Source organism: Chenopodium album, chromosome 22, assembly GCF_948465745.1.
Source record: "Chenopodium album chromosome 22, dcCheAlbu1.1, whole genome shotgun sequence".
Taxonomy (NCBI): Eukaryota; Viridiplantae; Streptophyta; class Magnoliopsida; order Caryophyllales; family Amaranthaceae; genus Chenopodium; species Chenopodium album.
The window spans coordinates 3569380-3592155 of record NC_137855.1 but is presented as its reverse complement, the minus strand read 5'-3'; the positions used below and the strand labels follow the sequence as shown (position 1 = coordinate 3592155).

The window sequence follows — 22776 nt, the reverse complement described above, 5'->3', positions numbered from 1 at the left end:
TTCAACGTCTTTCTATCTTTGATAGGACTTGAGTTTGTTTTATATTTTGTGGATTACCTAGAAGATGGTACTATGATGGGAACTTTGATATTCTGAAGATAAGACATGGAAAAGTCCTAGAAGAATGAATGGTCTTGAAAGTAAGACAGTTTAGAGATGCATGCATAAGCCAGCCAGTTAAATATCCCGTATACTTTCTTAATGATTGTAGTACGAGTTTGCTTTAGTTCAGTTTTATTGTACTACATTACATTAGACTAAGAAAAGCTCCTCTAAAAATAAAATAGAATGGTATGCATGTTGTTGTTCCTGCTTCTGCTAGCATCATTCCTATGGCTAGCTGCAGGCGGTAATATGCCTAGTATTTCAATGCCTAATTGTCCAGATCACTGTGGTAATGTCCGAATTCCATACCCTTTTGGAATTGGGCCTAATTGCTACCGTGACAAAGGGTACGATATCATTTGTAATGGATCTGTTCATTCTCCAAAACTGTTCTTGCGTCAGTTCAATCTCGAGGTGCTGGAAATTAATTGGCCTGGAATGTACTCTCGTGTAGACAAAAGATGGGATGGCCTGGTAGCAGACAGACAAAGACTAAAAGTTAATCTCCCACTTAGAAGCTTTTGTGGAACTAACACAGCTGAGGTACATGCAATCGGTACTTCAGTAGTCAAAAGCATTGACTTCAGCGGGAGTCCATACCGTTTTTCTAGGTGGTTGAATGTATTTATGGTGGAGGGTTGTGGCAGAAGTGTTGTTCTGCAGAATAGGAACGGAGAAAATTTGACTGGTTGTGCTGCACTTTGTGCCAACGAAGGTGCAAGCATGAACAACAGTAATTGTTATGGAGTTGGATGTTGCCAAGCCGCACTCTTGTCATCAGGTAACTTCGTTGATAAGGGGAAGGGCTTAGATTTTTATCAGATAACTCTTGATCAGACGGGACTATCTAATTTCAGCACCTGCAATGTGTCAGCAGCCTTGATCGAGAGTAGCTCGGTGAAGCAGTTGTCCGGAAAACTATTAAATTTGAAAGAATTTCCTGCAGTTTTAGAATGGGAATTTAAACACATATTTCAACAAGAACAGTGGGTGGGGACAAAAGACAATGTCACTTGTTATTTTGAAGAGTTTAATGGTGTACTGTGTCATTGTAATTTTCCTTATGAAGGAAATGCCTATCGCCCCTTAGGTTGCCAAGGTAAACCGAAATATCTTACGTTCTAATTGTTTTTATCATTGTACTTTGTAGTTTTTAGTATTATACAAGGTAAACTAATTTAATCTTCATTTTTTTTCCATATCAGTTGTAAAAGAATGTCATAAGTGCAGAAGTCGTTGTACTTTGGGCTATACAAATCTCCCAGGTCCTTATCATGCCTATTTTTTCTGTGAAAAAAATCAAACGTTGAAGCTATCGTTGATTCTTGGTAAGTACATCAAAAGCTTCCAGCAATGGTCCAATGTGCTCAATCTGCTCATAATATTTGCTTCAGCATTGTATTGCTAATTTTTCATCACAAATTTGTTCCAAGCTGAATAATTTGCCTTTTCCACTGACCTCATCAATTATTTCAAAAATAAATTCTCTGCTTGTCGTTGTTGTGCTAGTTGATCATTTGAGATTTGATACACCCCCTACATTTTGTTATCTGCCTAGTTCGTATCTTTGAATAATAGGAAGGAAAAAAAAGACTTTTATGTTGGCATTAGTGGCTGTCGGCCTGTCATCATTGTTGGTGAATGGTGATGATAATTTGTTTTGATAAATTGTTGGCAGAAAGAAGATGTCTGTTGAGGAGTGTATTCCATTTCTTTGCAAGTCTGACAGTGAAACAAGGAAGATATTGAAATGCAAGTGAAAATGTATAATAAGTTGGTATTCACAAATTTTCCATCATTTCTGAAGGGATGATTCTGGAAACTAAACCCAGCAAATATAACCACAGGATTTCCACATCTCTATAATTGTAATTTTTTTCCATGTTATTTATAGATTTCTACAATTTTTCTAAGTTTTCCTCGTTAAAAACAGACTAATATTCTACAAGTAATTTCCTGTTTATTACCATTTTAGCCATGAATATCTTCAATCTTACAAATTGGGTGTTTTTATTGGGATGGAGTGAATTGAGTTTATTGTGCTTGTTTTCCTTAGATCTTCCCTAGATTTTTATGTATAAATCCTGTATTTAATGATGTTGTGTACATAATAATGTTTTCAGCATTCAGCATAGGCGTGGGATTGGTGCTTTTGGTCTTAGGTTGCTACTGGCTTTATAAGTTCATTAAGAAGAGAACAGAGATGAAACAGAAAGCTAAATACTTCAAGATAAATGGTGGTTTGTTACTGCAACAACAATTGTCTTCCGAAGATGGTGTTGTTGAGAACACTAAAATTTTTGCTGCGACTGAGCTGGAGAAAGCCACTGACGGGTTCAATGAAAACAGAATACTTGGCCAAGGAGGCCAAGGTACAGTCTACAAAGGTATGTTACTGGATGGAAGAATTGTGGCCATAAAGAAATCTAAAAAGGTAGATGAGAGCCAATTGGAACAGTTTATTAATGAAGTGGTTATCCTTTCTCAAATCAATCACCGAAATGTGGTCAGATTGATAGGCTGCTGTTTGGAGACTGAGGTCCCTTTGCTTGTCTATGAGTTCATCCATAATGGAACGCTATATCAGCATATACATAATGGTACTGAAGATTTTCATGTCTCTTGGAAAATGCGCTTACAAATTGCAGCAGAATCAGCAGGTGCTCTAGCATACCTGCATTCATCTTCATCTGCTCCTATTTATCACAGAGACATCAAATCATCCAATATACTTTTGGATGAAAAATTCAGAGCAAAGGTTTCAGATTTTGGGACTTCAAGAGCTATTACCATTGAGCAAACTCATGTGACTACCTGTGTTTTAGGCACATATGGTTATTTGGACCCAGAGTACTTTCAATCAAATCAGTTCACTGAGAAAAGCGATGTATACAGCTTTGGTGTAGTCCTGGTTGAGCTTATCACTGGCAAGAAACCGATTTGCCCAACCAAAGAGGGAGGATGGATTAGCTTGGCTGTTGAATTTCTTTCTCATATGGAAAGTTCTAGTCTCTCTGAAATTCTGGATGCTCGAGTTGTAGATGAGGGTAAGGAAGAGGAGTTTGTGGCTGTTGCTAACCTTGCAAGACAGTGCCTAGAAATGAAAGGGAAGCAACGGCCTACTATGAAAGAAATTTCAGTTTTACTAGATGGTATCAGGTCACACCACCCCCTTCATATCAAAGGACCAATTCCACCAGAAAGCAAGCATGTGGTTACAGAAATGGTTAGCACACATAGCGGTCCTTTCAGTGTAGAAATGCTCTCTTCAGATGACGGCCCCTCTAATTCCATGGAAGTCCAACCACTTATGGTCAACATCTGACAATTGTATGGTACTTTCTGAAGACTTTTGCTGTAGTAATTATACAAAATTGTAGCTTATTACATTTGTGTGTTTCTTGAACTGAACTTTGTTAGATTCTGTGTTTACCTTCTTGTACTGGGAGCTGCCTTCTCGAGCACTTTTCTAATTGTATTATTATTGTGCTGCTTCAGAAGTGAATAAGTGGCTTTATTCCTTTTGGTGGAAGGAAGCTTAACTGTAATCATCATGATAATTTGAATTTCTTATACAAAACATTTTTAGTTCATAAACACCATAGTTTTTTTTTTCCTGTAGAGTGAAATTTTCATATTCCTTATATCTTCACCGGATTGTTGATCCGCACACTGCTGGAACCAATGATTATATGCAACTAAACATATACTAGCAATCATACTACTATTCATTCATGGATGCATCATGCGAAGTAATATTTATAAAGTAACCTTTTACATAATTGAAACCTTGATGACAGACAATAGTAAAATAAATGTGAAACTAAATAGAAATTTTTTTCTGAAACTAACATAAGCTACTGATGCCCAAATGTTCTGCTAAGTTGCTGACAATAAGTCAATAAGCCTATGGCAGGAGCAATCCTGATCAAATCTTCATAAAATACAACTTAAAATCATTCTGTCGCAGCAATTCTGTCCATGATCTTCGAAACTACATCTTTCGACTCCTTCAGAAGTTTTATGCTCTTATTGAGCCTCTCTCTCTTTCCCGCCACAGCTGGAGACTCTTCCAGCATCCTCTCAACACCTCCTCCATAAGGTCCCATCACTTCATTCACAACCTCACCCTCCAATTCATTGTTCACTAAATTCTGAATACTAAACAGCAAATGAAGAGCTATGGAATCCACCAACCTCTTCAAAACAATCTTCCAGTATGACATCATTCGCATCTTCATGTCAAATGCTTGCTCAGCTAGGTGCTTATACTTTTGTAAATGCATCAAATCAACCTTACCAAGTCCCTCGAATTCCATGCTGGTTACCTTTTCACCTGTATTCACCTGTACAGATTTGCCTTCCACAATATTCATAAACTTATCCTGATGTGACATAAGCCGATTCCAGACTGATAGGTATTGTGAATCACAAGTATAGTCAGCATATGTCTCCATCTGCACAATCTCCTTGACACGAATAATTGACTGATCTTTCTTCCTAGAAATCAGATTAACTGCAGCTCTTCTGCAGGAGCTCTGAAGAGATGGGTAACTGTCAGAATGCTGCATTATAATGGAGAGCACTGCACTTTCTACATATCCCCAAAATTTAGTCATGAATTCAGCTGGAGTTTGTGATATTTCCTTCACTTCCCTCTGCAATAAAGTGATAAAAGCTGAGTGAGGAAGGAAATTGGGTAGTCCAATTCCCTTAGCTTCCTCAAGAACTTGAATTTCAACCATTAGAAAATTACCTAATTTAGTTTCATCTTTCTTTTTTGAATGCATAAGCTCTGAAAACCCGCGTAACATCTCAGCTAAACGAGCTTTGCAATGCATATTCATATCATCAGGGTATTCATCGTACTCTCCTCTAATAAGGATCTTCCTTAAAGATTCCTTCACTGATCCCATAATCTGCATGAATCCTGTCATAGCCTCGGCCACAGACGATAGGTTCTGAGGTAAGTTGTTCAGTTCAGCAACATTAGCATTCAACTTAGCATTAATCTGCTGCACAATGTTGGGCAAGCATTTGGAAATAATGCTGGCCTGAATGTGAACCAACCTCCGAGCCAGCTCCGGGATCCCCACAATCGATTTATCAATCTTTGACAGCAAAGGGTGGGACTCAAACAGTCTTGCCTCTTCTAATCGCGCTTCCTCATATGTTTCTTGCCCAATCCTGTTCCTAACTCACACATAACCTAACCCAATTATGACATCATCATTGGTTACCTTCTCTAACAAACCTTCTGGAGCTTTATCAGATTTTGTAACAACAGCAAGAGTCCTCTGCCCAGTTTTATCAACATTCTGTGACATCATAATTGACTCACAAGTCGAAAAATCCACTGTTGCTGACAGAACATTCAAAATGATACTCTCTTCAGGGGTAATATACTCCATTATAATATCCCTGATTTGTTCATATATGTTTTCTGGTTGGCCTCGGACTGGCACTCGGGTGATCCCAGGGAGATCAACCATGGTCAAGTCGGGAACTCCTTTTTTCTTGACTATAAGTGTTATTGGAGTATTACATATTCCTTTGGCTTTTCCTGCAATTTCTTGAGTAGCCGAGTTTATTGCTTTAGAAACATGAGCTTCATCTGTCTGCAAGACTTTACCCATGTACTCAAGGGAGAGTTGTGGGGTGGGATCAGGCTGGTGCTGAAGGCGCATGATGAGTGGGACTCGAGTGCAGATACCTTGACCTCTAGGTAGGCTGATACCTGCTAAGGACTCTAAGACACTAGATTTTCCTGATGATTGGTCACCTACAACGACGATTGTAGGTAGTTGGATGCCTTCCTTCATGACTTTGAGAGTTCGCAGCTTGTCAACTGCATCGAGGAGAGGGCGTATTTGATCATTGTATGAGGAGATGAGTGGTGGTGGGGCTGGGATATCATGCTCATCAGCATGAGTAGTATCAGTAGGTACAAGGGATTTGTTCATGTCTTTATCATTGAGGTTTGTTTTGGTGGGCTTTTTAGCTGATTTCGACTTACTTTGTTGTACCATTTTTTGGAAAAATGTCGCAAGGATTGAAATACGTTTGTAGTTAGTGTATGGAGGATTATAGCCAGAAAAAATTTGAAGTATTAGTTGGGTATTTAAAGTGAATAAAAGTGACTTAAAAAGTTAAAGCAGTGAAACTGAATGGATGGAAGTTGAAGTGATTCATGCAAGGTTAAACACTTAAACCTTTTTAGTTGATCATAGTAGTAATGTCAATGAATTGCCTAGTAAAGTTACTAGAATCAAATTAGTCATGTTAATGTATCTAGCCCTGTTATATGCTATGAATCTATGATCAAACCATTGTCTCAATTAATGTTATTGGTTATCAATTGAAACCTTTGGCATTTTGTGAAGGTCGCAAAAATACATACTCCTTGTAATTTGTCCCTTAAAAATTGTCTTATTATGATTTTGTCTTTTGTAATTCTCTGCTCCAAAAATACATACTTCTTATATTGTTAATCTCAAACCATTTTTTATCCTCCTTACAAGATAGTCATCATTTTGAAGTTGCAATTTTTTTGGTGCATTATACTTCCGCACTCCTAAACAAGATAATTATGTTAAAAATAATGCGGCGATAAACAAAAATAATAGTGTGTAGGAGTATGTAGGGTTTTAAGTAATATATAAGCTTTCTTCATTTTACCAAAAACATTAATTAAAGCTTTAGACTTTAGGTGATATTATATTATCTTACCTGACTCTGAATACTATAAAATAGAAAATAAACTTTTATACACAAAATTACGAAGAAAGCTTCATTCATAATTTTCTTAAATTCAACTAACTGCACTTGTTTTTCTTAAATCAATGCCTTTGAGTTTATTTTAATTGTCTCCCATGCTAATTAAGTGATCGTCTTCACAAGGACATTGTAAGTGTGACTATGCCACATTAAAGGTGTCAAAAAAATGCAATTAAAAAAAATCAAATTAAAATATAAATGTACGAGTATATGAACACAATAATTTAACATGAGTTAAATCTAAAATAGAACCGACATAACTTTAATAAACCCAACCTACACACCCAGAAATCTCCTGTTCTTTGTTACTGGCTCGGCCCTCTTTAAGTTGTTAGCACCTGAAAAAATTAAAAAAATACGACAGAAAAATAATCGGACCATCAATTCCCCTAAGTGGGTTGGACCGTATCTTGTTTGAACATTTAATTAAATGGATTGGGCCCTTACTATTTTTGAATAAAACCTTTAAAATTCTAAAATGTCCCGGAAAAAAAAAGCTGTAATTAAAAAAAAAAAAAAAAAAATCGACACTGAAACGAAGAAAGTTGCAATTCACCATTTTTGCTGAACTGAAGTGATGGCGCAGCTACGAGTAAATAAATTCAGGTTATTCGTCTTTCGGCTATATTGATTTTTTGAAATATTATTCTTTTTTTTTTTTAATTTATTTAATTGTTGATAAAACTTGTTAGTTATGATTTAGTTTTGAACCCTAATTTTTCAATAATCAACTCAATTTCAGAGAATACTGCATTATCTGGATTAGGAATTCATAATTTCTATTCATCTAAACTTTTTTTATTGATTTGATTTATGGCAAATTGGTTTATTATTTACATTTCTGTTTTCACCTGTTCAAGTGAAATGCAATTGTGAATTGTGATTATGAGATGAGAGAAATATATTACGGAGTTACTCATTTGCTATAATTAGATGCATCACTTTAGCTTTTTACATTGATTATATATTATGTAGTATTTGCTTTAATATATTTAGATAAATGTCATTATTTTAATTGTTGTTTAATTAATCTTTTCAGAATATCACGTTTTACTATGTAATTTTTAATGCTTAATCAAATGGTCAAGTATAGTATATTAATAGTGTAAAATAATAATCAAAAGCTTTATTTAGAAACAGGGGAAGTAGAAAACAGTAGAAGATTTCCAACCAAAAAAAATGTAGTAGGGACTAAAAACAAGTCAATTATGGAAAATGATGCACTTAATATCTAAAGGGATGCCAATTATCAAGTAACAATGTAACACCGACACACCCTAGTGGCAATATTTGTGTCAATAATTTGTTATTTGGTTTGTTCGATAAGATCCAAATTTTAGTTAAAGCATAATATCCTATTTTAAGAGGGACCAAGTGACCAATGTTTCTTGTTTGAACCTTCAAATTTGACTGAAAATGTAAAGTGGAAAGGGAAGCTGAATGATTAAAGAGACGACTTAAAAAAGTTGCAATAACCCAAAGTCTTTGGAATGTTGAAAAAGACATTTATAATTATTGGAAAAATAATTAAGTTAGTCCATATAAAAAATATCATCACATATCTAGGACTAAGCAATACTAGTCATATCAAAACAATAGAAACAATTATATGCAATCAATAATGATATTCCTGGTTCTGCTGCTTCTTATGCTGCAATCATCACTGCAGCTAACTGCATCACCCTCTTCTTCGCAGGACCGTGCACCTATTGCAAAGCCTGGCTGCCAAGATCAGTGCGGTGCGGTCAAGATTTCATATCCATTTGGGATTGGTTCTAAATGTTTTTATAATGAATCCTATGAGATCATTTGCAATACTTCCTTTCATCCCCCGAAACCATTCTTGCCTGTTCATGATCTCCAATTTGAGGTTATGATAATAAATCGGGATGGAAATCCCTCCCGTATGTCACCATCTGATAATGTGCAAACACTACTAGTGAAAAACGTTTTTCATAATATCTGCAGTAGTGATAATGGTGGTGTTACTGACTCACTAGTTGTCCAGCGTGTTGACCTTCGCGGCACTCCATTTCTTTTTTCGATACAGTTTAATGTTTTTGTGGCTAAGGGTTGTGGTGCCAGCCTTGTTTTAAAGAATAGTAGCAGTGAAGTCGTGACTGGATGTGCTTCAGTATGTAGAAACAATATTTCTAAGAAGAACATGACTAGCTGTATTGGGGTTGGATGCTGCCAATCTAGGCTGTCATCTACACTAGACAACAGTTACACCGGTTATGATGAAATTCAAGGCCTTGATTATTATGAAATAGATATGAATCATGAAGCACTAATAAATCCCCAGACTTGCAATATGGCTGCGGGTTTACTTTACAAAGATGAAGTGCCTGAGTTCTCAGGGAATTTCTCAAATTTGACAACTGTACTGGAATGGAGTCGTCCATTTACAGCAGAGGGTTCGACATGTGATATTTCCGCAAATGGCTTTCTCACTTGTCCGTGTGATGATGAACACGGCTATGTAGGGAACCCTTATCTTGGATGTCAATGTAAGTGGCAACGTTGAACTCTTATATTCTCCACACATTTCTCCTTCTTTTGAAGACAGTCTAATAATTTAGTTCTTTTTTGTCTTAGTGGTGAGAGAATGTCAGATTTGCAAACATGGTTGTATTACCGATATTACAACACGATTATTAGTTTGTAAGAAGCATCCTTTGTTTAACCTGGCTTCTATTCTTGGTAAGTGCTTCAGAACTTGAAAAAATTGGCCCAAATTGCTTTTGGATTTCTTTTTACCTACTTTTAAAATGTTTGAGATCAATCAATCAATCAATCAATCAAAGCCTTAATCCCAAAAGTGGGGTCGGCTAACATGAACCAAATATGATTATTCCGTGTAGTCATCAACATAAATACTGTTGGATAATTATACCTGTTTATTTACTTATCTGCCCTCATTAATGTTAATTGTTCTTTGTTTTCAACTTTTAAAAATACTGTGTGTGCATTGATATCCCTAAAAATATTTATTTATACATTTTTACTTATTAATGCTACCAAGAAATATTGTTGTGGAATTGTGTTATAAACCAATCCAAAAGAGTTCTCCGGAAACCATGTCACTTATGAATGCTTAAAATGATTGCTTATTTTTCTTACGAATGCTTAAATTGATTGCTTATTTTTCTTCTATGTTGGAATCTTTAAAATTTTCTAGTCTTACCCAGAAAATTTATGTCATTCTAGCTGAAACTCGACATCTTACTTTGCTTTTGCCTATTTCGATGTTGTCTTAGGATTCAGCGTCAGCACAGGATTAGTGATGTTACTCCTACTTTGCTATTGGCTTTATAGATTGGTGAAGAGGATAAGAGAGGTTAGGCTTAAAGCTAAATTCTTTAAAAGAAATGGTGGTTTACTATTGCAGCAGCAAATCTCCTCAAGAAATGGTATTGTTGATAAAACTAGAATATTTGGGTTTTGTGAGTTAGAGAAAGCGACAAACAATTTTAGTGAAGATAGAATTCTTGGCCAAGGAGGGCAAGGTACAGTCTACAAAGGGATGTTAGAGGACGGAAGAATTGTGGCCATTAAAAAATCTAAGAAGGTAGACAAGAGTCAGTTGGAACAATTTATCAATGAAATGGTTATTCTTTCTCAAGTCAATCACCGGAGTGTGGTTAAATTACTGGGATGTTGTTTAGAAACAGAAGTCCCGTTGCTTGTTTATGAGTTCATTCCGAATGGGACTCTTTACCAGCATATTCATGATCCTAGTGAAGATTTTCATGTTACTTGGAGAATGCGTTTACAAATTGCTTTGGAATCCGCCAGTGCTCTATCATACCTTCATTCATCATCATCTGCTCCAATATATCATAGGGATGTCAAGTCCTCCAATATACTTTTGGATGAAAGATACAGGGCAAAGGTTTCTGACTTTGGAGCTTCAAGGGCCATTACCATTGAGGAAACTCATGTGACCACTTGTGTTCAAGGCACATATGGTTATTTGGACCCAGAGTATTTCCAATCGAATCAATTTACTGAGAAAAGTGACGTGTATAGCTTTGGAGTAGTCCTTGTTGAGCTCATAACAGGGAAGAAACCGATTTACCCCAACAAATCGGGTGGGTATATAAGCTTGGCCACTGAGTTTCTCTTTCACATGGAAAATTCTTGTCTGTCTGATATGTTAGACACTTCCGTTTCTGAAGAAGCTTTCGAAGAGGAGCTAACTGCTGTTGCCAACCTGGCAAAGCAATGCCTGAATATGAATGGAAAACAACGGCCAACAATGAAAGAAGTTGCAGTGTTGCTTGATGGAATTAGGTCACCCCATGTGTCCAAGCCTAAAACACCAGAATGTTTGAAGAGTGACTGTATGTTCATGGAGTATAATACCCCTTTTAGTAGAGGCACATTCTTTTCTGACAGCAGCCCTCGCACTTCCTTCTCTATTGAAGCCCTACCACTCATAAATGGTGATTGACTAATTGACAGTAGAGGTAACTGTTGAATGTGTTGATCTTTTAATGTCTAGTGGTTCTATCTTACAATTGCCTTTTTTGTAAATTTTTTGCTATTTGAACTTTGGCTTGTATATTGTGTTGGAATTCCATAACATGAGGAGGTTCCTCTGTTCTTTTTCAATAAGCTGTCGGAGTTTGGGACGCATCTTTTTTTTTTTTTATTTGTTTCGCCTAAATAAAATGAATCATAACACAATGAGATTGTACTTTGTTTTGTTTCCTCAAAAAAAAAAAAAAAAAAAAAAAAAAAACAAAGAAATTATGTTTTGTTGTTTATCTAGACTTTTGAGTTACTAGTGAGCTTATTTAATTACTTTCTTTATTTGTATCAATGGAAAGATATTTGTTATGAGAGGAACATAATCCGTCATATTCTTTTTGTACTTCTCAGAAACCATGCAGTATGCATTTTGGCATCCTTCCTTTGAGAAAGTATGAAATCTTATTCTTAAAGGTCTGATAGGTGTTAGTAACAGAAATGAATTTGTATGTATATAGGTTAGGCATCTGTTATTGTATTAATGCTAATTGTAACTCTTGGAATTAGGAAGTTTTTAAATTGTATTATTTGTATAGTAAACTTGGAAGTAGGGGAATGGGAGTGCATTATTAGACTGTCCTAAAATCTATCGGATGGGAACCTGGCCAACAAAAGAATTTATTAAAACCTCTGAAATCTAAATGAAAGTCCGTGCAATGCACGGTTTTTTCGTACATTTTTTCTGACCCGTGGTTTTTTTTATATATAAATCTCAAAAAAATTATGTTTTTTAGTTAAACCATATACTATAATAATTTAATCAAATTACTATTGTCTATCAAAAAAGATAATTTTTATTATTGTTATGTAAAAATGTGGCTTTATCGGTTGATGTTATCTCAAAAAAGATTTTTTTTTTTTATTTTAATGAAAGTAATTTATAATATGACCTTGTCGGTTGATGTAAGTTAAGTGACAATTGACGTTACCGAATCTTATAATACTAAAATAAAATATAATAAATCGTTGATGTTACGCTTTTTTGTCTGTAAATATTGTTGGCACTTGGGATTCTCATAAAAATATAATAGATTAAGGGTCTGTTCTCATACGTTGAAATGAAATTCAATTCAGTTCAGCTCAGCTCCTAATTTCCTTCTCTTATAAAATATTCATTTCAGTTCAGTTCAGCTGAGTTCAGTCAATGAGAACAGGCCCTAACCCGTTTCAAAATATGGTTATGGCCTATTGGGGCCTCCTCTAAAACAGGTTGTCGAAAAAAGAATAATTAATTTGCAGAATTATTGGGATATATGGCAAATTTGCAATCTTCAACTGCTGATGTTGAAAGTGCTGTTGTCTTGTTGATGATTTTGTCTTAAAACATGCTAATTATTTATAATATTAGTGATGAGTGTAATGTGATGAGTCCTGATGACTATTATTACTTATAATATTAGTATTTTGTAATTGAAATACTACATGTTGCTTTTTATTTTGTATTTGGAGCTTTGACGACTTATTATTATGTTTTTGTAATTGATATTTTACACAGGGTCCCATTTTAAGATATTGCTTATTCCATTTGTTAAGATTAAATTTATAATATTGTGCCCTTGGTTTTTCTGTCTAGGAAAAGTCAAAGTTGTAATGCTTAACAAGCTGTCAATACTTTACATTACTTTCATTAGCTTGTGGCTAAGATTATAACACATACTGAATTACCTTATAATAAATACAGCAATAACCAGGAAGGAGAGGGAAAATTACAAAATGCTGATGTCCCTTTTTCTGTTTCTCCTGCAGCTGCACTCACTGCAATTAGCAGCAGCATCCATCGCCAAACCTCATTGCCCAGAAAAATGCGGCAATGTCTCAATTCCATATCCTTTTGGAATCGGTAATAAATGTTACTACAGTAAGTCTTATGAAATCATTTGTAGTCGTACCCACAAACCATTCCTAAAGAAGTTCAATCTAGAAGTGATGAATATAACACTGGGGCAAGGCTTCGAAGGGTCAGGCCAAGGACTACTTGTAAGGACTGATGTCCATAATACTAATACATGCAGGTCTAATTCCAGCATTGATTTTGGTGGAAGTCCATTTTCTTTCTCTTATTATAATTCTCTTGTCATGAAAGGTTGTAGTGGCAGTGTTCTTTTACGAGATAGGAGTGGAGAAATCTTGGCTGGTTGTGCTGCCGTTTGTGGAATACATAATACTGTTGATTTATATGGGGTTGGAGTCTGTCAAGCCTCGTTATTATACACATACTTCAATTTTTATGAGTTGGATCTTGATGTTGGAGCAGATTATACTTGCAGGGATGTGAGAATAGGAGTAATGGACAGGGGTAGCTTCTCAGTAAACGAGCTCTCCAAAACTACAGTCCCAACAGTACTAAATTGGGATGGTCCAGCTTCATATATACAGGATAATGCCGCAATTGATCATCCCAACTTTAAGTGTGATAAGGAAGGAAATTGTTACTGCAGTTTTCCCTATGAAGGAAGCCCCTATCTTCTAGAAGGATGTCAATGTAACTCACAAATCATTTTTCCTTCCTGTAAGTTGGACGCTCTTTTTTCACTTAATAATATTTACTTTAACTAATTAAGTCCCTTTTTCTATTTCTAGTTGTGGAGAAATGTAGGAAGTGCAGGTATGGTTGTGATATTAGGGGAATGGACTTTGGGGCAAATCACTATTACTGCAAGAAAAATCCATGGTTCAAGTGGCAATCAATACTGGGTAACAACTTCATTGAAATTTGTTAAGTTGTTTAAACGTTATTCAGTTTATGGCTTTGTGACAGTTTTATGATTTAGATCAATGTAATGTGACATATCCATTGGTTTGTATTAGCTACTCCGTAAATGGGGACATGGGTTAGCCTCTTTATTTCTAATCGTAATGGAAAGCCTTAATTGTAGCATCTTAATGAGATTAAAGTCTTAGCTGTCTAAGTGATAAATCCATTGCTGAGAGCACATACCTTATATCGTATTATTTTGCACACAGCACACATAAGCAATAGTTGGGACAATTGTCAAGAGCCAATTTTCCTTGTCTTGACTGTCTAAAACTAAATGATCTGCGAGCGATCTGGTATCATTTTCTATATTCTTCCTGCTAATAATAAAATCACAATGTCTACAGCTAAATGGTCTTAATTAGCATGCTATGACTAGCATTTTTTTAGTGTTGCTTCTTTGCAATGACCATAATATTGAGTTCCAGATGTACTCCAAACATCTGCATTCTAATAAATTTCCTCAGCCTACATCCTAGATGTACTCTAAAAAAATTGGATTTCAGATTGTTAATCATAGAAACTATACGTCTATACCACCATAGGTCTTATATTTGATAAGCAATTAATGATCATTTGTCATTTATCTTGGTCTCTTGGAATAGATACAAATAATACAATGTTGTTAAGATTCATATATACTAGGATAAATGCTTGCCTGTGCCCAAGTTTTTGTTCTCGTACTGTAAAGAAGCATGAATGGCATACCCGTTGGATCTTATTTCCAGGGCCGACATTATTTTCTATGAAGTATATGTATTTGTGTGATTGATGGTGTTGCTCTAAGGTTGCTATGTATCCAAAAAAAAAAAAATCGACATAATTTTCTATATTATTTGTGATGCTTATTTCAGGATTCAGTTTAGGCATGGGATTGATGGTGCTGCTCTTTGGTAGCTACGGGCTCTATAGAGTAGTAAAGAAAAGGAGAGAGATTCGAAATAAATCTAACTACTTCAAGAGAAACGGTGGCTTGCTGTTGCAACAATCATATTCTAGTGAGGGTGCCCAGAGTACAAAAGTTTTTCTTGTCACAGAGTTGGAGAAGGCCACTGACAACTTCAACAAAAACAGAATCCTTGGTCAAGGAGGCCAAGGCACGGTTTATAAGGGTATGTTAAAGGATGGGAGAATCGTGGCCATTAAGATGTCTAGAAAAGTAGATGAGAATCAGTTAGAACAATTCATCAACGAAGTAGTAATTCTATCTGAAATTAATCATCGGAATGTGGTCAGATTACTGGGTTGTTGTTTAGAGACAGAGGTTCCTCTACTCGTGTATGAGTTTATTCAAAATGGGACACTTTATGAGCATATTCATGATGCAAGTGGAGATTTTCATGTTACTTGGAAAATGCGTCTACAAATGGCAGCAGAATCAGCTGATGCTATAGCATACCTGCATTCGTCTTCATCTGCCCCTATCTATCACAGAGATATCAAGTCCGCAAACATACTTTTGGATGCTAAATTTAGAGCAAAAGTTTCAGATTTTGGGGCCTCAAGAGCCATCGACATTGAACAGACTCATGTGACTACATGTGTTATTGGGACGTATGGTTATTTGGATCCAGAATACTTCCAGTCAAATGTATTCACTGAGAAAAGTGATGTTTACAGTTTTGGGGTAGTCCTTGTTGAGCTTATAACTGGCAAAAAACCAATTTGCCCCACCAATGACGGGGGATGGATTAGTTTGGCTGTTGAATTTCTGTTCCACATGGAAAATTCTCGTCTCTTTGATATTTTGGATCCTCGGATTTTAGATGAGGGAAAGAAGGAAGAGTTTGTTGCTGTTGCTAAGCTTGCAAGAGAATGCTTAAAAATGAATGGAAAAGAAAGGCCTATTATGAAGGAAATCGCAATTGTGCTAGATGAGATCAGATCATCCCATGTGCCTTATTCAACAGAACCAAATTCTATGGTTGGTAAGGAAGTGATGATGGAAATGAGTGATAATAAGCATGGCGCTTCTTCAAGTACAAGCTCATTCTATCCCGGTGTTGGCATGGGTGCTTCTTCTACTGTTGTCCAACGAGCTATGGCACATACAGTATGATGTAAGTTTCTTGAAAATTATAGCTAAGGAAGGTTTCATGAAATTATAATCATAGCAAAATGGAATTAATATTTCTGAGCATGTATTTCACTATTTTGTTAGGATGTCCTTATCATGAATACCTTAACTAGTAATCTAATATTTATTCTTGTGCACTGTTTTAAGGATTTAAGGAAATGTATTTGTAGCTTATCGGATTTTTATTTTTTTATTTTTATTTTTGATTTCTTTAGGTAATGCTGATATCTACCTTATTTTCCTGTAATATAATTTCACGGTCTGGAGATCTGAAAATTGATGAAGCTTCTCTCTTACTGTCTGTTAAGTTATAGTAACTGTTTACATGGAATTTGCAAATAATCTGGAAATTCACAAGCATCTCCCTACTGTAAATTTACCTAACCTTAACTATTTTTACACATTCACTAAATGTCTAAATGCCAACTATTTCTTGGTGGATACTTCTGCAAATGTGCTGAATGATCATGTGTTTGATGCTACTGAAACATCACCTGCCTATAAATATAATCAAGAAGAATGTCTTTAACTTTCAAATCAGTCACTTTCAAATTCTTAATAGTTTCATTCCTTCCCAGAAGCTAGAGCTTCATGCAGGAGACCTCACAGATTCATAATGGGTAGCAGCCTTGTACCATGTGCTAAATCATTTTTTGATCACATATAACTTACAGTATTCAAAAAATTGTGCTCTACAGCTAAAAGGTTCCCCATAAATTCTAATGGTAGCCTGGCAGGCAGTTAGGCACTATGCAGCCTTGCAGATTTAGAAACTGCAGTAACTTTTTATATTTAGATACTGCAGTAATTTTTTTTTAATTTTTTTTTTTTTTATTTTTTTATTTGAGAGGAAGAAACTGCAGTAATTAAAAGTTACACAAATAATTAGTTCTCGTAGATTTGATTTTAAAAATGAATAAACACTGCACTGGTTTTTTCTCAAATCAATGTCTTTGAGTTTATTTCGGTTGTCCTCCATGATAAATAAGTGATCGTCTTCACGAGGAAATTGTAAATGTGGCAATGTCACGTTTAAAGATGTCAAAAAGACCCAATCTGAAAAGAAAAAATAAAAAAAAAGAAATTCAGATTTTGAATTATACTTGAAAGAACACAATAATTTAACATGAGTTACATGACTTGACTTAAAAAAAAATTCAACATTACTTCACCGAACACAACCCACACACCCAGATTGATAACTCTACAGTGCCCAAATTCAATTGTTCTCCAGTTCTTATTTTAAAGAAATATCCTATTCTTTGTTACTGGCTTGGCCCTCGTTAGTCGTTAGCACCTAATTACTTGACCTGTGTTATTTTATCGCGCTTGTTGATGCACAACTTTAACCATTAATAATTTTAAATCTCTATAAGTAAATTTAAGTAAATTTCGCAAAAGTTATAAGTATACTGTGATAGTACTTATTTAGAAGATTATAACAAGATCCCACATAAATATATTTTTTCTTACACATAATTCATAATAGACGATCAAAAGTTGAGTGGAATAGTGTAAAAGTCAAAACAAGTAAGTAAGAAAAACGGCAGAAGTATGATAGAAAAGTAATCGGACTGTCAATTTCCCATAGCGGGCTGGACCATTAGCTAGCTATGAAATGGATTGGGCCCTTGCTATTTTTGAATAAAACCTTAGTAATTCTAAAATCATAGAAAAATGTCCCGGAAAAAAATGCTGTAATTAAAAAAAAAAAAAAAAAAAAAGAAATCGCACTGAAAGGAAGAAAGCTACAATTCACCATTTTTGCTGAACTGAAGTGATGGCGCAGCTAGATAAATTCAGGTTAGTCATCTTTCGGCTATATTGATTATATTTTTTAATTTTATCCCTTTTTTTTATTTAATTGTTGATAAAACTTGTTAGTTACTGTGATTTAGTAATACTAGTTTTGAACCCTAATTTTTTAATTAATCAACTCAATTTCAGAGAATTATGCATTATCTGAATTAGGGATTTCATATACGTAGTACTAAAAAATTTCAATTAAGAATCGTGATGCACTTAATTTCTAAAGGAATGTCAATTATCAAGTAACAGTGTAACACCGTCGTGGCAAAATTTGTGTCAATAATTTGATATTTGGTTTGTTCGATAATATCCAAATTAAACCATAATTTTCTTATTTTAAAAGGGACCAGAAGATCAATGTTTCTTGTTTGAAACTTCAAAGTTTGACAGTTATTGTGAAAATGGACAGGGAAGCTGAAAGATTATGGGACGACTTGGAAAAGTTGCAATAATTCGAAGTCTTTGAATTGTTGATAAAACATTTATAATTATTGGAAAATTAATAAAATTAGTGCATATAAAAAATTTCATCACGTATCTAGGACTAAGCAATACTACTTTATCATATCAAAAACAATAGAAACAATTTTTATGCAATAACAATGATGATATTCCTGGTTCTGCTGCTTCTTAAGCTGCAATCATCACTGCAGCTAACTGTATCGTCCGCTTCTTCGCAGGACGGTCCACCAATTGCAAAGCTTGGTTGCCAACATCAGTGCGGTGAGGTCAAGATTCCATATCCATTTGGGATTGGTTCTAAATGTTTTTATAATGAATCCTATGAGATCATTTGCAATACTTCCTTTCATCCCCAAAAACCATTCTTGCCTGTTCACGATCTCCGTTTTGAGGTTATAAACATAAATTGGGATGGAAGGTACTCCGTTATATCACCAGAATATGAGGAAGATGAGATGTCGAGGCAAACACTAGTAGTGAAAAATGTTTTTCATAATATCTGCAGAAGTGATATTGGTGGTGTTACTGACTCACCAGTTGTCCAGCATGTTGACCTTCGAGGCACTCCATTTCTTTTTTCAACGTGGTTAAATGTTTTTGTGTCTAAGGGTTGTGGTGCCGGCCTTGTTTTAAAGAATAGTAACGGTGAAGTCATGTCTGGATGTGCTTCAGTATGTACAAACAATATTTCTAAGAAGAACATGACTAGCTGTAATGGGGTTGGATGCTGCCAATCTAGGCTGTCATCTTCAGCAGACGACATTTTCTACGGTAGGGGAGATGGCCTTGATTATTATGAAATAGACATGAATCATGAAGCACTATCAAATCCCCAGACTTGCAATGTGGCTGCGGGTTTACTTGACATAAGAAGAGTGACTGAATTCTCAGGGAGTTTCTCAAGTTTGGCTACTGTACTAGAATGGAGTGGTCCATTTACAGCAGCAGAGGATTTGATGTCTGATAATTTCGATTGTATTACTTTCGGCTTTGGTTTTCATACTTGTTCTTGCTCATCAGATCCATTCAAAGGCTATGTAGGGAACCCTTATCTTGGATGTCAATGTAAGTGGCAGCATTGCATTATTCTATTCTCCACAGACATTTATCCTTGTTGAGGACAAACTGATAATTTTTTTTTGGTTTTGTTTTTTGTCTTAGTGGTGAGCGAATGTCAGAAGTGCAAACATGGTTGTACTACAGATGAGTTTGGAAAACAATATGTTTGTAAGAAGCATCATTTATTTAACCTGGCTTCTATTCTTGGTAAGTGCTGCACAACTTGATAAAATTGGCCCAAATTGATCATAGTTTTCTTTTTAGAAATAATAAAATTTATAACTGATATACTTCCTCCGTTAATTGTAATCTGCAACTTTGGGGTGTTATTTGTGAGATATAAAAAATTCTAAAGTTGCTGATAATAATAATAATTAACGAAGGTAGTCGTTTAAGTTCCTCTGAAAATTATCTCCTTTGAACACAATGTGTTCAGTGTTCATAGCCCTAGTTCCTTCCTAGCCTGTCATTTTCCTCCATGGATATGTGAATGACTTTACTCCCTTCGATTCATAATATAATTTTTGTTTCTATTTTTATGGCCAAACTTTGAAAATTTATAGTTTTACAAGAATATGGTCATGTGAGACATAATTAAAATCGTCCCAATATGTAGTTTTATAGTTTTTTTTTTTTTTTAAATAATTATGTTAATACACAATAAAAAAAGGCATAGATCACGTAAGGTATCCGACTGTACAAATTAAGATGGGAACTACGCCTATATTATGAGAATTTTTTATGTATTTTGTTTGGTACTAATAGAATTCTATTTGGTAACATGTGTGTAAAAATTGGTGTTAGGGCCTCTTCTATTTAGCTTAATTTCATTTCAACTTAGCTCCAATCAATTCAGTTCTTAATTCCCTTGGCCTTCTCTCATAAGTCATAAACAATTCATTTCAGCTTTATTCAATTCAGTTGAGCCCCGATCAATTCAGCTCAGTTGTTTTCATTAAATCGGAAAAGGCCCTAAATGTAGTTCCAACTTATCTTTACTAGAGTCATTAATGACTCTCATAACTGCAGGCTAGGATATGAGAAGCATTTGCTAATATGAGGAGTGTGAATTACTACCTAGGTGCCTCCGTTTAATATTATTTGTAACTTTGGAGGGTGCATGGAATAATAGAAAAAAATTGTTTGTGAGTGTAAGATAGAGAGAGAAATACGCGGATGCATGTAGACCTTTACCGACCCAGCAACCCGACCCGATCGGATTCCAAACCCGTTTTGCTAAAAGAGAACTTGCCAACCCAAACGACCCAAATTAGACCCAATTTAACCCATTAAATATAATTTGTAATGATCCTAGCAATCCAAAGCACTCGATGTATGAAATTTATGTCGGGATGTTTAAAATGATTGCTTATTTCCCTTCTATGGTACAATCTTTAAACTTTTCTAGTCTTACTGAGAAAGTTTTATTCCAATCTTGCAGAAACTAAGGTCTTACTTTGTTTTTGCCTGTTTCGATTTTGTCTCAGGATTTAGCGTCAGTACAGGATTAGTGATGTTACTCCTAGTTTGTTATTGGCTTTATAGATTGGTGAAGAGGATAAAAGACGTTAGGCTTAAAGCTAAATTCTTTAAGAGAAATGGTGGTTTACTATTGCAGCAGCAAATCTCCTCAAGAAATGGTATTGTTGATAAAACTAGAATATTTGAGTTTTGTGAGTTAGAGAAAGCGACAAACAAGTTTAGTGAAGATAGAATTCTTGGCCAAGGAGGGCAAGGTACAGTCTACAAAGGAATGTTAGTGGACGGAAGAATTGTGGCCATTAAGAAATCTAAGAAGGTAAACAAGAGTCAGTTGGAACAATTTATTAATGAAATGGTTATTCTTTCTCAAGTCAATCACCGGAGTGTGGTCAAGTTGTTGGGTTGTTGTTTAGAGACAGAAGTCCCGTTGCTTGTCTATGAGTTTATTCCGAATGGGACTCTTTACCAGCATATTCATGATCCTAGTGAAGATTTTCATGTTACTTGGAGAATGCGTTTACAAATTGCTTTGGAATCTGCCAGTGCTCTGTCATACCTTCATTCATCTTCATCTGCTCCAAGTCCTCCAATATACTTTTGGATGAAAAATACAGGGCAAAGGTTTCTGACTTTGGAGCTTCAAGGGCCATTACCATTGAGGAAACTCATGTGACCACTTGTGTTCAAGGCACATATGGCTATTTGGACCCAGAGTACTTCCAATCGAATCAATTTACTGAGAAAAGTGACGTGTATAGCTTTGGAGTAGTCCTTGTTGAGCTCATAACAGGAAAGAAACCGATTTACCCCAACAAATCGGGTGGGTATATAAGCTTGGCCACTGAGTTTGTCTTTCACATGGAAAATTCTTGTCTGTCTGATATGTTAGACACTTCCGTTTCTGAAGAAGCTACCAAAGAGGAGCTAACTGCTGTTGCCAACCTAGCAAAGCAATGCCTGAATATGAATGGAAAACAACGGCCTACAATGAAAGAAGTTGTAGTGTTTCTTGATGGAATTAGGTCACCCCATGGGTCCAAGCCTAAAACACCAGAATGTTTGAAGAGTGACTGTATGTTCATGGAGTATAATTCCCCTTTTAGTAGAGGCACATTCTTTTCGGACAACAGCCCTCGCACTTCCTTCTCTATTGAAGCCCTACCACTCATAAATGGTGATTGACTAATTGGCAGTTGAGGTAACTGTTGAATGTATTGATCATTTAATGTCTAGTGGTTCTATCTTACAATTGCCTCTTTTGTAAATTTTTTGCTATTTGAACTTTGGCTTGTATATTCTGAGGAGGTTCCTCTGTTCTTTTGCAATAAGCTGTCGGACAGTCGGAGTTTGGGACGCAACTCTTTTTCATTTGGTTCACCTAAATAAAATGAATCATAACACAATGAGATTGTACTTTGTTTTGTTTCCTCAAAAAAAAAAAAAAAAAAAAAAAAAATAATAAAATAAAATTTGTTTTGTTGTTTATCTAGACTTCTGAGTTATACTAGTGAGCTTATTTAATTACTCTCTCCGTCCCCTTTTTTACATTCCTATTTGTAAAATTACACGGGAATTTAAGAACTAAAAATAAAACAAATACTCCTCAGAAACAAATAAAACAAATACACGGAGTACTTTCTTTATTTGTATCCATGGAAAGATATTTGTAATGAGAGGAACATAATCCGTCATATTCTTTTTGTACTTCTCAGAA

General features: G+C 35.2%; 3 protein-coding genes and 2 pseudogenes across 5 annotated transcripts; 4 read left to right on the top strand and 1 right to left on the bottom strand.

Annotated features, from left to right (window-relative positions):
* Positions 1-222: 222 nt before the first annotated feature.
* LOC145604933 (wall-associated receptor kinase-like 6) lies at positions 223-3702 on the top strand. Its single transcript, XM_081660923.1, has 3 exons — positions 223-1204; positions 1311-1433; positions 2229-3702. Exons 1-3 carry the CDS (start codon positions 289-291, stop codon positions 3428-3430), a joined length of 2241 nt encoding a protein of 746 aa, XP_081517049.1. The 5' UTR covers positions 223-288; the 3' UTR covers positions 3431-3702.
* A 359-nt stretch (positions 3703-4061) lies between these two features.
* LOC145606237 (dynamin-related protein 4C pseudogene) lies at positions 4062-6134 on the bottom strand (annotated as a pseudogene).
* A 1266-nt stretch (positions 6135-7400) lies between these two features.
* Positions 7401-11519, top strand: LOC145604588 (wall-associated receptor kinase-like 10). 2 transcript variants are annotated; one of them, XM_081660477.1, is made up of 4 exons: positions 7401-7488; positions 8579-9392; positions 9481-9585; positions 10143-11519. In XM_081660477.1, the coding sequence occupies exons 2-4, from the start codon at positions 8756-8758 to the stop codon at positions 11336-11338; spliced, it is 1938 nt and encodes a 645-aa protein (XP_081516603.1). In that variant the 5' UTR covers positions 7401-7488; positions 8579-8755; the 3' UTR covers positions 11339-11519. The 2 variants fall into 2 exon arrangements, with proteins under 2 accessions (XP_081516603.1, XP_081516602.1); XM_081660476.1 differs by lacking the exon at positions 7401-7488 and having other exon boundaries at positions 8360-9392.
* A 1576-nt stretch (positions 11520-13095) lies between these two features.
* On the top strand, positions 13096-16518 carry LOC145604496 (wall-associated receptor kinase-like 8). The gene is made up of 3 exons (XM_081660379.1): positions 13096-13900; positions 13999-14112; positions 15028-16518. The coding sequence occupies exons 1-3, from the start codon at positions 13132-13134 to the stop codon at positions 16230-16232; spliced, it is 2088 nt and encodes a 695-aa protein (XP_081516505.1). The 5' UTR covers positions 13096-13131; the 3' UTR covers positions 16233-16518.
* A 2109-nt stretch (positions 16519-18627) lies between these two features.
* Positions 18628-22551, top strand: LOC145603770 (wall-associated receptor kinase-like 8; annotated as a pseudogene). Its single transcript, XR_014104903.1, has 3 exons — positions 18628-19586; positions 19683-19787; positions 21068-22551. The product of XR_014104903.1 is annotated as a wall-associated receptor kinase-like 8 (transcript).
* The last annotated feature ends 225 nt before the right edge of the window (positions 22552-22776 follow it).

Bases quoted from the DNA above. Each gene is read 5' to 3' on its own strand.
- LOC145604933 (XM_081660923.1), top strand. From the start codon at position 289: ATGGTATGCATGTTGTTGTTCCTGCTTCTGCTAGCATCATTCCTATGG. The intron at 1,205-1,310 runs GTAAACCGAAAT...TTTCCATATCAG, and splicing joins TCGCCCCTTAGGTTGCCAAG to TTGTAAAAGAATGTCATAAG. The intron at 1,434-2,228 runs GTAAGTACATCA...TAATGTTTTCAG, and splicing joins GAAGCTATCGTTGATTCTTG to CATTCAGCATAGGCGTGGGA.
- LOC145604588 (XM_081660476.1), top strand. From the start codon at position 8,492: ATGCAATCAATAATGATATTCCTGGTTCTGCTGCTTCTTATGCTGCAA. The intron at 9,393-9,480 runs GTAAGTGGCAAC...TTTTTGTCTTAG, and splicing joins CCCTTATCTTGGATGTCAAT to TGGTGAGAGAATGTCAGATT. The intron at 9,586-10,142 runs GTAAGTGCTTCA...ATGTTGTCTTAG, and splicing joins TAACCTGGCTTCTATTCTTG to GATTCAGCGTCAGCACAGGA.
- LOC145604496 (XM_081660379.1), top strand. From the start codon at position 13,132: ATGCTGATGTCCCTTTTTCTGTTTCTCCTGCAGCTGCACTCACTGCAA. The intron at 13,901-13,998 runs GTAACTCACAAA...TTCTATTTCTAG, and splicing joins TCTTCTAGAAGGATGTCAAT to TTGTGGAGAAATGTAGGAAG. The intron at 14,113-15,027 runs GTAACAACTTCA...TGCTTATTTCAG, and splicing joins CAAGTGGCAATCAATACTGG to GATTCAGTTTAGGCATGGGA.